This window comes from Dromiciops gliroides, chromosome 2, assembly GCF_019393635.1.
Source record: "Dromiciops gliroides isolate mDroGli1 chromosome 2, mDroGli1.pri, whole genome shotgun sequence".
Taxonomy (NCBI): Eukaryota; Metazoa; Chordata; class Mammalia; order Microbiotheria; family Microbiotheriidae; genus Dromiciops; species Dromiciops gliroides.
In genome coordinates this window covers 385,236,536-385,253,757 of record NC_057862.1, presented here as the reverse complement: position 1 = coordinate 385,253,757, position 17,222 = coordinate 385,236,536, and the positions used below count along the sequence as shown (strand labels likewise).

Genomic DNA, 17,222 nt, shown 5'->3' with positions numbered 1-17,222 from the left:
TGCCAAGCACCTTGCAGAACACAAGGAATAAAAAGACCAAAACAAAACCCAACCCCAAACTGAAATAATTCTTGCTCTCAAAGAGCTTTCATTTTGTCAGGAGAGGCCATGCATATGTATATACTTTTTTTTTTGGGGGCAGGCAATGAGGGTTAAGTGACTTTCCCAGGGTCATGGACAGCTAGTGTCAAGTGTCTGAGGTCGGATTTGAATTTAGGTCTTTCTAAATCCAGGACAGGTGCTTGTACCACCTAGCTACCCCCTGAGGCCATGCATATGTAGATATGTATATACAGATTAAATGCAAAACAGTTAAATACCTGACGGTTAAGGAGGGAACTGCTGAGGGGATCAGAAAAAAGACCTATGCATAGAAGGTTCTGCTTGAGCCAAGTCTTGAAAGGAGAGAGGGATTCTAGAGGTAGGAATGCAAAAGGGTTGGCTTTGGCCTGGAGAAGGGTTACCTCATTATCAGAAACTAGGGGAAAGGAGGAGAGAATGGAGAATGATGTCAAGAGGTTTTGAAATAGATTGAATGGGAAAAGAGGGAGCACACATTGAATGACCTCAATGTTTTCAGTAAAGGAAGAGAAAAGGTCCTATTAATAATAATTAATAGGTGTAGCTAGGTGGCACAGTGGATAAAGCACTGGCCCTGGATTCAGGAGGACCTGAGTTCAAATTTGGCCTCAGACACTTGACACTTACTAGCTGTGTGACCCTGGGCAAATCACTTAACCCCCATTGCCCTGCAAAAAAAAAAAGAAAGAAAGAAAGAAAGAAAGAAAAGAAAAGAAAAAAGGAAAAAAAAAGAAATGGGAAGAAAAATATTCTCAATCGATAATAATTAATAGCTAGCATTTATGTAGTACTTTAAAGTTTACAAAGCTCTTTACAAATATTATTTTGCCCAACAACCTGGGGATTAGATTATTATCCCCATTTTACAGATAGGAAACTGAGACAGAGGATAAGTGACTTGCCCAGGGTAAACATAGCTAGAACATGTATTTGAACTTAAGATTTCCTGATTTCAGGTCTATTGATGATGGGGAGCTTGCTATCTACAAAAATAGCGCATTCCATCATTAGCTCTAATTCTTCTTCTTTTTTTAATCCAAGAATCTTTTATGTTTTTTAGTCATTTATGTCATGAATTTGTAGGGGATTGGTTTCAACAGTTCAGGTTCCTTGCCATTGGTTCTCACAAAGTGTGCTTCTCTGGGTGGAGCAGGCCGACATTTCAGTTGAACCCAGGTGCCTTTTTCTTTGGCTTCATTTTTCTTCTGGTCATTTTCTTTTACCTTCTTCAGGAAGCTATCCTGGCTCTTAGAATGTTTAATATGCTCAATATGCACATTAATTCTCTTTGCTAGAATCTTGCCCTTAACCTGTTTGTTTACAACAATTCGTACAGCATGTTGAGTAACATTATATACCCATCCAGTCTTGCCACAGTAACATTTGTGGGGCATTCCTTGCTGAACTGTGCCCATACCCTTGATATCTACAATATCACCTTTCTTGTATATTCGCATATATGTAGCCAAAGGGACAATACCATGTTTTCTAAAGGGCCTAGAAAACATGTATTGTGTCCCTCTCCTTTTTCCTTTTATTGTTAGTCATTTTGGCAACTCACTGGAATATGGCAGAGCCGGCGGAAAGCCATTAGCTCTAATTCTTAGGAATTTATTCCTTTTACTGAGCTGTAATCTGGCTCCCTACAATTTCCCTCCCTATCTCCCATTGATCCTAGTTCTGACCTCTAGGGGCAAGCAGGACAGGTCTTGTTCCTCTTTTAACGATTGGTCCACCAGCAGAGACAATGTGGGGGTAGTGGAAAGAAGGCTAGATTTGGAATAAGAGAAAGTGGGTTAGAATCTGGCTCTGTTGCTCCTTTCCTGTGTGACTTTAGTGTGGTGGTGGTGGGCACTGCATGCTGAGCTGCAGAGTACGAAGGCAGGCAGCAGTTACTCTTACTCCATCCAGTCTCTAGGTAGAGCTACTCCTCCCCTTGGCAGGACTTCCTCTCTGGCCATTCCCTTAGTCCTCTCCCCAACCCCAGGAGTGGTTTTCCTTTCCATTCAGCTCTCCCCGCACTTTGTATTTGCCCCACCTCAATGATTCTGCCCTCTTGACTCTCTCTTTTCTCCTCCTCCTTCCTATAAATCCATCGAATAGGAGGGGCTAGCTTTTGAATTTGTTAGCCCCAATTCAAGTCCTAAAGTCCTCCAGATGAGGTTGGATTGAGGAGGACTAAGGGATTCCTGCAGCAAATCAGCAGGCACCTATCTCTAGCATCCTGATCTCCTAGCTGGCATGTGGAGTAAAAGTAACCAAAACAGTCATTGAACAAGTGATTTCTCCCTCAGTGCCAGTTTTTTCATCTGAAAAATTAGGAGGTTGAGCTAGATGAACTTTTTTTTTTTGGTGAGGCAATTGGGGTTGTGACTTGCCCAGGGTCACACAGCCAGTGTTAAGTGTCTGAGGCTGAATTTGAACTCAGGTCCTCCTGACTCCAGGGCTGGTGCTCTATCCACTGGGCCCTGAGCTAGATTAACTTTGAGGTCCCTTCTAGTTCTAAATCCTATAGTACTTATTCTTTCTTGCCCCCTTCCCCCTCAAAAAAGAAAAAAAAAAAGAAATCTTGGAGGCTCACTGTTGGGAACAGCTCAGAGCAGCTCCCAGGAATAACATTCTCTTTCCTAGGATCCCACCTCTCAGTGACTATCTTCATTATTCCATTTCTACTTAACCCTGATTCTTAGGATATCCCTAGACAGACTGTCCTAAACTTAGGGTCTGGGTTACAGTAGAGCTTGAAGTGTCTGGTGGCCCTGATGGATGACTGAGGGACGTAAGAGTCACTTTTTTTTTTCCAGTTCTGTTTGAACAGGAAGCACATTTTGGCAAAGGAAAGATACAGGACACATAATAGAGACATCAACCTTAGGGAGAAGAGACCAAACTAGTCCCTCTACCCAGCTCACAGACCTTCCTTCCCCCTTTCTTTTTATTTTTTAATAATAATAATAATAACTTGCATTTATATAGCACTTTTAAGGTTTACAAAACACTTTCCAACATCAATCATGTGAAGTAGCTACTACAGATTTTATTATTTCTATTTCATAGGTGAGGAAACTGAGGCCCAAGGAGATCATATGACTTGCCCAGGTCCCATGCCTAATAAATGTCAGCTGGGCTTTGAACTCATCTGTCTTAATTCCAAGTCCAGTTTAGTTCTCTTTCTACTAAATTATGATGCCTCTTAGATGAAATAATCACACAATCTTGAATTTGAAGAGATCACAGAGGTTATCTAGTTCCTGCTCCTTTTGGTGGGGAGGAGGGGGAGAAGTTCTAATGGTGCCAGCAGAATTACTTTGCTTGTCCCTTCTAGGGGCAGAATCCTGGCTCTGTGATTAACTGGTTGTGTGATTTTGGGCAAACTGCTTCATCTTTCTCATTCAGCAATTCAATTCCACAAATATTTATTAGTTTTCACCTTTGTGCAAGGCATGGCTGGGCAACAGGCTATAAAAAAAAAAAATTAGGAAACAGTCTCTGACCTCAAGGACCCTACATTCTGCAGGATAGATACCACATATACACAAGTTAGTACATGCAAAGATATACAAAGTAGTACAAAGTAATTTAAAGGAGAGAGAGAGTGCTCATAACTTGGAGAGTAAGAAAAGCCTCATATAGGAGGTGGTACTTGAGCTGTTCTTTGAAGGACACTAGGAATTACACAAGACAGAGGTAAAGAAAGATTTCATTAATTTGTAACTATGCCCAAAGGGCAATCAAACTGTGCATATCCTGTGATCCAGCAATACCATTGCTAGGTCTGTATCCCAAAGAGATCATAAAAGAAGGGAAGAGGACCTACATATACAAAAATATTTTTAGCAGCACTTTTTGTGGTAGCAAAGAATTGGAAATTGAGGAAATGTCCATCAACTGGGTAATGGCTGAACAAGTTGTGGTATATAAATGTGATGGAATACTATTGTGCTGTAAGAAATGATGAGGGGCAGCTAGGTGGCACAGTGAATAAAGCACTGGCCTTGAATTCAGGAGGACCTGAGTTCAAATCCAGCCTTAGACACTAGACATTTAACTAGCTGTGTGACCCTGGGCAAGTCACTTAACCCTCATTGCCCTGCCAAAAAAAACCCAAAACAAACAAAGAAATGATGAGCAGGCAGATTTCAGAAAAACCTGGAAAGACTTATGTGAACTGATCCTGAGTGAAGTGAGCAGAATGAGAACAGTGTACATAGTAACAGCAACACTGCAATGATCAACTATGATACTTAGCTCTTCTCAGCAATACATGATCCAAGAGAATTCCAGAAGACTCATGATGGAAAATACTCTCCACATCTAGAGAAAGAACTATGTGTGGAGTCTGAATGCAGACTGAAGCATACTATTTTTACTTTTTTGTGTGGTTTTCCCTTTTTTGTTTTGTTTATTCTTTCATAACATGACTAATACAGAAATATGTTTAACATGATTGCACACATATAACCTATATCAGATTGTTTTCCATCTTGGGCAGGGGGGAAGGGAGGGAGGGAAAAAATTTGGAACTCAAAACCTTATAAAAATGAATGTTGAAAATTATTACATGTAATTGAAAAAATACTATTAAAAAGAGAAAGATTGCATTCAAAGTAAATGCTAAGATGAAGAGTTTGTATTTTGTTCTAGTGGCAATAAAGAGTAATTTGAAAGCTTTGAGTAAGAGGATGACACGAGGGGCAGCTAGGTGGTACAGTGGATAGAACACTGGCCCTGGATTCAGGAGGACCTGAGTTCAAATCCATCCTCAGACACTTGACACTTACTAGCTGTGTGACCCTGGGTAAGTCGCTTAACCCCAATTGCCTAACTTAAAAAAAAAAAAAAAAAGGATGACATCGTCAGATAAATGTTTGGGAAATAACCATTTGGCAGCTGTGTGGAAGATGAATTGGAGAGGGGGGAGACTAGAGGCTAGGAGATCAGTTAGAAGGCTATTGAAATTATTCAGGAAAGAAATCATTGCCTGACCTATGTGAATGGACAGATATAAGAGTTATTCTAGAGTAAAACTGATATGTCGGGCAGCTGGGTGGCGCAGTGGATAAAGCACAGGCCCTGGATTCAGGAATACCTGAGTTCAAATCTGGCCTCAGACACTTGACACTTACTAGCTGTGTGACCCTGGGCAAGTCACTTAGCCCCCAATGCCCTGCAAAAAAACAAAAAAACAAAAAACAACTAAGAATGAAAACTGATACGTCATGGCAACTGACAGGGCTCAACAATTGAGAGAAAGGGAAGAATCAAAGATGACTTCAAAAGGTCTTGGACCTTCATGACTGGAAAGATGGTTGCACCATTAGAAGAAATGAAGAAGGTTGGAGGAAGCCTAGGTTCTTTTGGGGGGGGCAGGGCAAGATAATAAGTTCTGTTTGGGACACGTTAAGTTTGAGATACCTGTAGAGCATCCAGGTGAAGATGTTCAACAGGAAGTGGTAACACCGGAGAGTTTAGGAGAGAGATTAGGGAGGAATTATGGGAGAGGTACTTGAGCTCAAGATTTCATTAATTTGGAACTATGCCCAAAGAGCAATCAGACTGTGCATATCCTGTGATCCAACAATACCATTGCTAGCTCTGTATCCCAAAGAGATCATAAAAGAAGGGAAGAGGACCTACATGTACAAAAATATTTTTAGCAGCACTTTTTGTGGTGACAAAGAATATATAGATTTCAGTCACATGCCTAGAGGTGCTAGTTAAACACTTGGAAACTGATGAAATTGATGTAGGAGGTAAAATTGGTACGTCTCAAGATCAATTTGACCCCAAATTCCAGCATCAGAAAACTGCCTGTTCATATACTTTGACTATTTCTCAATTGGGGAATGACTGTGGAAATTAGGCAAGAATTTGTCTTTTTCCCATTTGAGGATATTTCTCAGGATATACTGTATAGTTTCTTTTCCAATTTCCATTGTTTCTAGTCCTTGGCTAATTCAGTTATTCCATGAATAGGTAGTGGGTGGGGAAGGGGAACAGTGCTCTATTGCTTTTTTTTTTTTTTTTTTTTTTTTTTAGGCAATGGGGGTTAAGTGACTTGCCCAGGGTCACACAGCTAGTAAGTGTCAAGTGTCTGAGGCCGGATTTGAACTCAGGTACTCCTGAATCCTGGGCCGGTGCTTTAACCACTGCGCCATCTAGCTGCCCCCTCTATTGCTTTCTTAATTTACAATTTTTGTTGATTTATTTTTTCTATGGACTTTTTTTCTTCTTTATCTTCTTCCTTGGATCAAATTCCAGATAAACTGATGAGGACCTTGACTAGGATAGTCAAAGGGGATGTGTGCAGAGAAGTGTATGGGTTTGAGAGATATGGTGGAGACAGGTTTTATAGGACTTGGTGACTCATTGGATATGGGTGTGGTGAAGGAGAAGATGACTGAGGTATTGAGACTGGATGACTGGGAGAATAGTGCACCATCAAATAGAAATAGAAAAGTCAGGATAGGTAGCAAATTGAGAAAGAAATTATGAATTCATCATTAGACATGTGTCTCATCATTGAGGTATTTGTGCTTGCCAAGTTTTTTGCTGCTGTCATGGAGAATGTCTAGTATAGAGTCCAAATGGAAAAGAGATTCCTCAAAATGATGAGTTCCTCTGAATGACTCTGTTTGTGGTTGACATTGTGCTGATTGAATAAAGCCCTGGAACAATGCAAAGCCACCTAGATGGAATCCATAATCACTCAAAAGGATTAGGTCTAATTATCCACAAGGAAAAATCAAGTGGATATAGAACGCCTTTTGTCCAGACTACGACTGGCTTTTGGATGGATGACCCATAGAACCAGCCCATTAGTACATGTATTTTGAGCAGACAGTACAGATGGATAATGGCTTTTGTCCAGAAATAGAAGGAAGAGAGGGGGCTAGACTCTGCCTTTGGAAAATTGCATGGTGCTTTTAATGATTCCCAAATTCACCCCATAAGATATTCACTTCATCTGTTTAACACTAATATTTTTCTGATGAGGTTGTATGGCTACAGATCATGTCACATCTCAGTCTCTGAAGAATTGAAATTATGGCTCTCCCAAGAAGCAATTGAGGGAGGTACAAGGTGGACATCAATAAGCTGAAGTATTTTATTTATGAATAATTACATGCAAGGAGCAGAGTAAAAAAATATCATTAAAAAGATACAGGACCAGAAAAGATGTGGGGTAGTCATCTGTCAAGATCTGACTTGTGTGCGCTCCATTGATGCCCATGTAATATCAATCTTCTTTGTTGGATCTTCAACCAGGTCATGCCAGCTAACCATTGGTGTCCCTCAAGGCTCTGTCCTGGGCTGCCTTCTCTTTTCCCTCCATACTGTTTCATTTGGTGATCTTATTAGTTCTTATAGATTCAATCATTATCCCTTTGCTGATGACTCTCAATTCTATTTATCCAGCTCTCAATTCCCTCCTGACTTCCAGCCCCACATATCCAACTGCTTATTGGACATTTCAAACATGAGGTCCTATGAATATCTTGATTCAATATGTCCAAAGCTGAACTCATTATCTTTTCCCCTAAACTCTTATCTCTTCCAAGCTTTCCTATTATTGTCAAGTGTACCACCATCCTCTTGGTCATTCAGGTTTGAAACCTAGATGTCATCCTTGATTCTTTATTCTCTCTCAACTCTCATAACTAATCTGTTGTCAAGTTCTGTTCATTCTACCTTCAGAGCACCTCTCCCCTTTATTCTCTTTTTCCCTTTTCTCTCTTCTTCCCTTTTGTATATCTGCTTCTGTGGTGCAGGCCCTAATCATGACATACCTGGACTATTGCAATAACTTTCTGCTTGGTCTCTTTGCTTCAAGGCTTTCCTCACTTTAGTCCCTCCTTCATTCAGCTATCAGTGATATTCCAAAGTGCAGGTCTGACTATGTCATCTCCACTCTCCCCACCCCATAAACTCCAGTGACTCCCTATTACTTCCAGGATTAAATTTTAAATTCTTATTTTAGCTTTTAGCTCTCCTCTTCCTACTTTTCCAATCTTCTTATACTTTAGTTCCCTCTACCTGCCACTCTACTCTCCATGGACACTGGCCTCCTTTCATTTTCTTGCCATCTTCTGACTTTGTGGCTTTTCACTGGCTGTACCTCATGCCTGGAATGCTCTACTTCCTAGTCTCTGCCTCCTGGTTTCCTTCAAGTCAGTTAGGTGTTGCAATGGATAAAGTAGATTTAAACACTGGACCTGGGATCAGGAAGACTAGAGTTCAAATTTGACTTTTCACATTTACTAGCTGTGTGACTCTGGTCAAGTCATTTAACTTCTGGCTGCTTTGTTTTCCTCAACTGTAAAAAGGGGTTAATAATAGCATCTTACTTCCTAGGGTTGTTGTGAGGTTAAAAATGACAAAATATTTGTAAAGTGCTTTGAAAACCTTAAACTGTTATATAAATATTAGTTACTACTATTATTATCACTTTCTTAAGTCAGCCAAAATTCCACCTTTTTCAAGAAGCCTTTCCTCTAGAGTCAAGGATTTAAATCCAGGGGCTTTGACTTCAAACTCAGTGCTGTTTTTTGCTACATTACACTATTTGTAAATGATAGAACATTCCTACAGTGAGGGTTCCCAGAAGTCAACAAGGGTTACCACGCTGATTTGTACTTCAGTGAGGAGCTATGGGGGGCTGGAGGGTGGTGGGGAACAGTATACACACAGAGCAAAGAAGAGAAAAGTAAAGCAAAAGAAAGAAGAGAAGAGGGAAGAAAAAGGAAGGGAAAGGAAGGGAAGGGAAGAGAAGGGAAGAGAAGAGGAAAGAAAAAACCAATAAATTAAGGTTCTGTAATGTTTGGGGTCCTGTTGGCTTTTCAGAGTAAAGATAAGGAATGAAATTTTGAAAAACTTTTAGTAAAAACTAAGCTTGGGTTGAGTTGGGGGTGGGGGGAAAGATGCCAATTCTCTTCAATTATTCTGAGTCTGTAGGGAATAAAACTAGCTGATTACAAATCCCTGCCTTCAAAGAGCTTACCGTATCACATCTAAGGGCTATGGCAGATACACACATGAGTATCATACATGGCAGAGTGTGACATTTGCAAAAGTAAGAACTGAACTAATAATAACTGGTGTTTATATATGCTTTACCTATATTACCTCATTTGATGCTCAAAAAACATGTAATGTGCTATATTTTATCATTGCACTTGAGGTTTTCTTTTTTTTTTCTGACTGTGACATTCTGTTCTAAGTTCCGTATTGTTGCATTTTCTAACCTCAATGTCCCACCAGTACCTCAAATACAATTAAATGACCTAAAATGGAATTCTTCATCTTCCTTCTAAAACCTGACCCAATTTCCTCATTCCTTTGGATGACATCACTATCTTCAAAGTCACCCAGGCTCAAAACCTGGGAGTCTCCTTTGATTCTTCTCTCTTCCTTCCCTTCCATATCCAATCAGGTGCCAAGTCTTGTTGAGTCTTCCTCTACAATATCTTTTATATCCATCACTGTCCTCTTCTCTCTACAACTATCCTAGCTCAAATCCTCCTCACCTCTCACCTGTACTATATTGTAAGAGCCTGTTGGTTGCTATCCTTGCCTCCACTTTCTCCCTTTTCCAACCCATTTTTCCACACACTTGTTGAAATAAACTTCCTAATATATACAGATCTGATCATGTCATTCCCCTGTTAAAAAGCCTTAGTATTTAAAGTCCACCATACCTTGGATCCACTCAGCCTTATTTTATACTCTTCTCCTGCCTTTTCAACCCAATTTCATTTTATCCCTCTTCATGCATTTTAAGTTCCACCCTAACCAAACTACTAGCTATTCTTTTTTTTTTTTTTTTTTTTTTTTTGTGAGGCAATGGGGGTTAAGTGACTTGCCCAGGGTCACACAGCTAGTAAGTGTCAAGTGTCTGAGGCCGGATTTGAACTCAGGTACTCCTGAATCCAGGGCCGGTGCTTTATCCACTGCGCCACCTAGCCGCCCCCTTTTTTTTTTTTTTTTACTAGCTATTCTTGAAACTCTACATGTTATCTTCCCCTGTATTGATTATTTGCACAGGTTCTTCCCTATATTTTGAATGCTTCTTTTATCTCTACCTTTCATACTGCTCCTTTTCCTTTAAAGCTCGGTTTAGTTGCCACCTTCTTTATTAAGCCTTCCCTAATCCCTGCAGCTGAATATTGTATCTTTGTCCTTAAATTTTCCTGAAATTGGGGCAGCTAGGTGGCGCAGTGGATAGAGCACTGGCCCTGGAGTCAGGAGTACCTGAGTTCAAATCCGACCTCAGACACTGCGCCACCTAGCTGCCCCCCCACCTTAGGTTCTTAATAATGCCCATTAAAATTGAATTCTATGTTTCCTCTAGTTGTCAGTGATCATTCTCTCTTTCCTTACATCGTTACAGATAGCAAGCCTTCTTAAACATTTTCTGCTCTTGACTCCTTTTTGCCTGACAAATTTTTACCAGACCTTGGGGTACATAGGTATATAAAATAGGTGTATATAACCTTTTTTCTGTTGCCAAAATTTTCTCTACCCTCACATTCAGTTACTTTACCCCATAAAAGGTCCTGACCCAAAGTTTAAGAAGCTTTAACTGCATAGGATAAGTTTCTTCTTCTGTCACTAGCACCTAGTAGGTACTTAATAACTGTTTGTTTCAGATTAGACTAGATTATTCTGAGGTCTTTCAGATACTCACATTCTATCTTCTAACATTCGATATTCTAAGATCCTTTCCAGGCCTAACATTTTAAGATTCTAGGTGATGGTGCCTAGAATTCAAGTGACTAGAGAAGGGAATGAATGTAGGGACCTGTTCTGAGAGAACAGCAGGACTGTACCTAGTTACGGATCAGGGTCTGGGATTTGAAAAGGCAGCCCCACCATTGCGTGGGGTCTGCACTCCCCCCTCCACTCTGTGGGGTCCACAGGGCAGCTTAAGTCCCAGGGCTCATTAACCCCATGTGGGGCCATCAGGCAGTGGAATAGAGGGTGTGGGCTGGTGGGCAGGAGACTGTAGGCAAAACACATTTATGAACAAGAATGGATCCAAGCTATTATTTCTTTTTTCCTTCTCCCCCCTCCAAAAGCATTTTTTTTTTCCCATGGACTCTTAACTGGGCCTTCTTGATCCTGCTAAAGTGTTCTCCGTACTCTAAATAAACAGCAGTGGAGCTCGGCCCAGGAGAGCAGAGAAGAATGCAGGGGGCTTTGAGCAACAAGCAGACACACATGTCAGCAATTTGGCGCCTTGTGTATTTTGGCTTTTAGCAAAGCATTTTGGAATAAACGGATGGACTCAGGAAAACCTTATCCTGCTGGCAGCTGGGGTTCAGAGTAAATTGCTTTCAGCTGATATGCCCTGTGCTCCAGCCGAGCTGGTCCCTGGTGGGCTCACCTTCCAGCTGTGGGGGGAAGTGGCCCCGTGGGAGAGAGGGCCCTGAAGAGACAGGGCCTGGGTTTTCCATCCCTTGAGTCCTTCTTTTAAGTCACCCGGATGAAGATACGTTTCCTGACGATTCCTTCTCAGAATTCTTCCAGTGAGCTCCTTCTCTCTGGAGGATCTCCAAGCACATCTTCCAATTCACCTGGTCTGACCAGGTGAGAAGGGAGTCTGCAATTCTAGGTAGGGACAGAAAAATTGAGGACCAGAGAGGGAGTGATATGCAGGATTAAAGGAGCTGTATTCTGGAGAGAAAAGACACAGTTCTCTTTGATTTAGAGGGGGAATACCAGATTTGGAGATGGAGGACATGGACCTGAATCCTGGCTCTGCCACTTACTACCTGTGCCTTTGTTTCTTCAGTCTGTAAAATGGGTTTTAACCCTCTCAGGGTTACTGTGAGAAAACATTCACATGTAGGGGAAGTTATGTGGAGCAGGAGATGGAGCACTGGGCCTGGTCAGGAAGACCTGAGTTCAAATTTGACTTTGGTTACTTACCAGCTGTGTGACCTTGGGCAAGTCATTTAACCCCTTTCAGCCTCAGTTTCCTCAGCTGTGAAGTGAGGATAATAATAGCAAGAACCTCCCAAGGTTGTTGTGAGAATCAAGTGAAATGATGTGTTATCATAAATATTAAAAATTATATAAAAATGTGAGTCAGTCATCTCTAAGCATATTTTCTAACCCACCTGTCTTCACCCAATGAAATGGAAGTCAATAATTAGGTCGGTTCTTTCTCCTACTCCTCTTTTTTTTCTTTTTCTTCCTCCTCCTCTTTCTACCCCCTCCTCCTCATTTTTCCTCTTCCTCTTCCTCCTTTTCCCCTCCTCTTTGCTTTTCTCTTCCTTCTCCTTCCTCTACTCTTTTTTACTTTATATTCCCTTCTCTCTTCCCTGTTCCCTTCTTTCTTCTTGTTCCATTTTCTCCCCTCTCTCTCCTTTCTTCCTTCCCCTTCTCTCTTATTTCCTCTTTTTCCTGTTCCTCCTCTCCTATTTATCTTTCCCCATCTCTCTCCTTTTCCTTCCTCTCCTATTCTTTCTCTCCTCTTCCCCCTTCTTCTTGCTCTTCTTGTTCTTCTTGTTCTTCCTCTCTCTCTCTCTCTCTTCTTTTCCTGGTCTTCCTTCTTTTCCCCACTTCTGTTCCTCTTTCCCCTGTTCTTCCATTCTCTATCTTTTAGTTACCTTTCTCTTCTCTCCTTCTTCCCTCCATGCTCTTCCTCCACTAAGATGGCAGAAAAGGAGAGGCATGCCAAAAGAAAGAAACAAAGTGCTTCTGAACAAAAGTTCAGAGGAGGGAGAGGGAGAGAGAGAGAAAGAGAGAGAGAGAAAGAGAGAAAGAGAGAGAGAGAGAGAGAGATTGAGATTGATTTTTGTTATCATTTTTATGACACCCTATTTACCCATTGCTTCTCAGGGAAGATTTCTTGGAATAGCTAATAAGTAGCAGATAGAGTACTGGATTTGGAGTCAGAACAAGCTAAGTTCAAATACTGCCTCAGACTCTTCTTGGTTGTATGATTTTTACTAGTAGGAGAGCTTTAGTCACTAAATCTCTGTGTTCCTAAATTTTCTCATCTGTAAAATGAGGGTGATAGACTTAATGGTCTTTAAAATTCTTTCCAGTTGTAAATTTATGACTCTGTGATCTGATAATTATCTGTCATTAGAACTAAACCTTGGGGCGGCTAGGTGACGCAGTGGATGGAGCACCAGCCCTGAATTCAGGAGTACCTGAGTTCAGGTCCAGCCTCAGACACTTGACACTAGCTGTGTGACCCTGGGCAAGTCACTTAACCCCCATTGCCCCGCAAAAAAAAAAAAAAAAAAAGAACTAGACCTTAAAGGATGGGTGGATAGGCTTCTAAAAGTTGACTAGATGGATATAATTTGTGAGAATGATATCTTAGGCACAGAGAAAGGCTTATGCAAAAAGTAAGGAGGCCAAGTAGCCCAGCCTGTGTTCAAGAAATGGTAAGCACTCTTGTTTAGCTATGTGTATAGAGGGTGGTTGGAGTCACACACACACACACACACACACACACACACACACACACACACACACACACACACACACACACACACACACACATACACACACACACTGGTCCCTGGAGAGTTTCCCTCAGTGCCTTCCTGTTCTCTCCCATTTGTGAAGGCAGCAAAATATACTGGAAGAAACACTGGACTTATGACCATAAACTTAGTATTAAAATCTTACTTCTCTAACTCATATGGCCTTGAGGAAGTAATTTTATTTCTCTGGGCCTCAGTTTCTTCATGTGTAAAATGGGAAGTAATATTTGAACCACTTTCCTCACAAGGTTGTTGTGAAGATGAGGAGGGATAATGCATTATAAGCCTTAAAACACTACTGGAATGTCACTTCTTATTATTGTTCACGTTTTAAGGTGATGCAAAAACTGAACCATATTGGTCCAAATATAAGTCACACCTCCCAAATGAGATATTTTTGAGAGGAAAATAATTATATTGGGGAGGGAGGGAGAAAAATTTGAAACTAGAAATCTTATAAAAACAAATGTTGAAAACTATCTCTACATAGAACTAGAAAATAATAAAATACTTTTATGATTAAAAAAATAAAGAGAAACATTTTGCTCTAAGTGGCAAAAAAAAAAAAATTATATCATTATACTCTGAAAAGAACCCCTCCCCCCCCAACCACGGGATGAACTCAACTTTTACACAAGCAAAGATAATCTGAGTGAAGCCCTGGTAGCCAGATAACACTGAAAGGTTGAGAAGAAGGTCCTTAGCATGTTGTGTAGATCCTTTAGGTAGAGTTTAGGAGAGGACATGGACAAGAATCACTGGAGATGAGAAGGCATGGGTAGGATGTAATCATCATTTCAAGGGAGTAACCACATGTATTGAAATACTACATAAGGTACTATAAAGATCATTGGGCCCAACAACCTCATTTTACAGATGAGGAAACTGAGGCCCAGAGAAGTTAAGTTCAAGGTCACACACATAGGAAATAATGGAGCTGGGTTTTGAACCCAAGTTTCCCAACTCTAAACTCAGTACTCTTCAGTGCACTACCTTGTCTTCCATATTCTAATTGGATTCTTGCATCCCTTTCTTGCAAATGGAGTACAGTGAATTAGTGATTCGTTGGGAAGGTGTGACTTGAGCCCCTGCTCTCTGCCAGACAGCAGAAGGCTGAATTGGTGAGATTGTGTAAATGGACCAGCCGCCTTTATGCAGGGGCCCAGTTGGGTGGTCCCCAGTGCTGACTCAGGAGTTTTGGGGAGAACAGGGCCACTCTGGTTCCTGGTGATAGGAGAGTAAGCTGAGCTTTTGGAAGACTGCTAATTGGTAGCTTCCTGAGTCAATGCTGGAGAGATCTCATTTGTATCCACTTTTGATTGTCTACAACCAAAATGGTCTTATATATTCTGTCATTTCATTCCTGAGATGTGGCATTGTGGAATGAGTGGGGGACCAAGAGCCAAGAGATTTAGGTTTAGGTTCTCATCTCTAAAAGAGGGCGCTGGACCCTTGCAGTTCCAAAGATCTGTGTTCAAAATTCTAAAGTCCCTTTAAATCTTGTCATTTATGGGTATTATCTGTTCCCTTTGATTCTTATGTCTCAAGAGTGGGTGGCAAGTGAGGGGGGATGGAAAGGGGAAGGAGCCAGGGGGGAAGTTTACGAAGTTCGGCTAGGAGGAGAGGAGAGGAGGGAAGGGAGGTGGGAGCCCCCTCCTCTAGGCCTATTTCCCTCCCTCCCGCTCCTTGGGGGGAGGAGCTGAGGATTCCAATTAGAGAGCCGCTGGGAGCCAGCCCCGGGGAGATAATGACAGTAGGAAGCAGTCCGGAATTAGGGCTCTTGTTTAGCAAACTAAACAAAGAATTATGTACAAGGCGGGCTGAGAGTCGGCGGCGCTGTCCCTGCTGCTGATTACGGGAAGAGGAATATGTAAATGCGGCTCCGGCCGTTGCCATGGTAACTCCATGAATTGCTGCTCCTGTTACATCGGATTCTAAAAGGCAAAACATACCTGGGGTCAGCGTGTGCTGCCTTCCCACTCCGCTCCAGCCACCCCGGGCTGCAGGGACAGCCTTCCCCTGATGTCCTGTGCGGGGCACGTGTCTATGCATGTCCGTGGGGGCACGGGCCCCACAGGCGTGGGCTAGCACCTATACGTGACCATCACACATGCATGGCTGGGCATACTCAAGCATGTATGGGAGGGCATGCATTATATGTGGGTATAACATGAGCATACATCAGTGTGTGTACATATGTGTGGGATGCACAAACATGACAGCATCACGTGCTCATTAATCTGCCAACATTGAGCAGTGCAATAGAAAAAGCACAGGATTTGGAGTCAGAGAATAGAATGGTACCTTGCCTTTGCTCCTTACTACCTCTGTGACCCTGGGCAAATTGTTCAAGCTCTCTGGAGCCTAGTTTCCTCCACTGTAAAATCTATAGTTGGACTAACTGGTTTATGTGGTCCCTGTCAGTTCTAAATCCATGATCCCAGTCTAACCTACCACTACATGCTTGCAAAAATGTAATTAAATCTAATCTGTGACTGTGTGCTCATGAGTGGTCATAACACAAGTATATACAGCAAGCTGAGTACATATGAGATTATGCTACATATGTGGGCATATATAATGTGAACATATAATAAAATAGCTAACACATAGAGCATGTTAAAATTTGTGTATATTGTCTCATTTTATCCTCACAACAACTCTGGGAGGTGGGTGCTGTTAGCCCAATTTTATAGATAAGAAGGCTGCAACTGAGGAAGGTTACATGTTTAGTTAATGTCTGAGGAAGGATTTGAACTCTAATAGCATTCTATATAACTATGCCAACTAGCTGGATGGGGGTGGGAGAAGGTATGGATTTGATTCTATATGTGAGCTTATGCAATATGGGCTTAATACAAGTGCCATGAAAATTTTGGGCAGGAGGTTGGGTGCATATGTGAGTATATTCATGTAGACACACACATGCATGTCAAGATATTGCTTATGTCCAGGCATAAAATCATAGGACATAAAATGTTGATCTAGAAAGGATCTTGGTGGGCATCCAATTCGGTCTCTTTATTTCATAGATGAGATCATTGAAGTTCAGGGACGGTAAATGACTTTTCCAAGTAGGTGAAAACATGTGTATGTAGGGGTACATGTGTACCAATTGCATATGTACACAAAATGAAGAGAAGGCATGCATCTCAAAATAAACATGTGCATGTGTATCTGTGTATGTATTTGCAGTAGTGTATACATTTGCACGATAACATGGGTATGCATTACGGAGATATGCATATGGCATATTGTCATGGAACGAACATTGGATTTGAAAGCAGAAAACCTTGCTTCAAACCCTGGCTCTAACACTCATACACTTTGTGACCTTGGATAAATCATTTCAGCACTGGAAACTCAGTTTGATCATCTGTAAAATGGGTGGATTGGATTAGATGCTCTCTAAAATCTCTTTTGGCTCTAGGTCCTATGAACTTAAATCACTTCACTTCTCTGAACTTCAGTTTCCTCATCTCTAAAATAAGGTTAATAATATTTGCCTCATATGATTGTTGTGAAAATTTTTTCATATATCTTAAAGCACGATAGAAATTGAAACAATTTTTATTATCTTCACCATTAGGCATCCACCTATGTAGCATGGTGATTAGATGAGACCCTAGGTAGGGG

At 41.3% G+C, this 17,222-nt stretch overlaps 1 protein-coding gene across 1 annotated transcript; it reads right to left on the bottom strand.

The window, feature by feature from the left end:
- Positions 1-1,145: 1,145 nt before the first annotated feature.
- Positions 1,146-15,638, bottom strand: LOC122738940 (60S ribosomal protein L21-like). Its single transcript, XM_043980812.1, has 4 exons — positions 15,539-15,638; positions 11,468-11,474; positions 1,767-1,851; positions 1,146-1,619 (listed from the first exon to the last, which is right to left on the bottom strand). The coding sequence occupies exons 1-4, from the start codon at positions 15,636-15,638 to the stop codon at positions 1,146-1,148; spliced, it is 666 nt and encodes a 221-aa protein (XP_043836747.1).
- Positions 15,639-17,222: the final 1,584 nt, after the last annotated feature.

Bases quoted from the DNA above. Each gene is read 5' to 3' on its own strand.
- LOC122738940 (XM_043980812.1), bottom strand. From the start codon at position 15,638: ATGCATAGACACGTGCCCCGCACAGGACATCAGGGGAAGGCTGTCCCT. The intron at 1,620-1,766 runs GTCAGAACTAGG...AAATGACTAACA, and splicing joins TGTCCTGCTTGCCCCTAGAG to ATAAAAGGAAAAAGGAGAGG.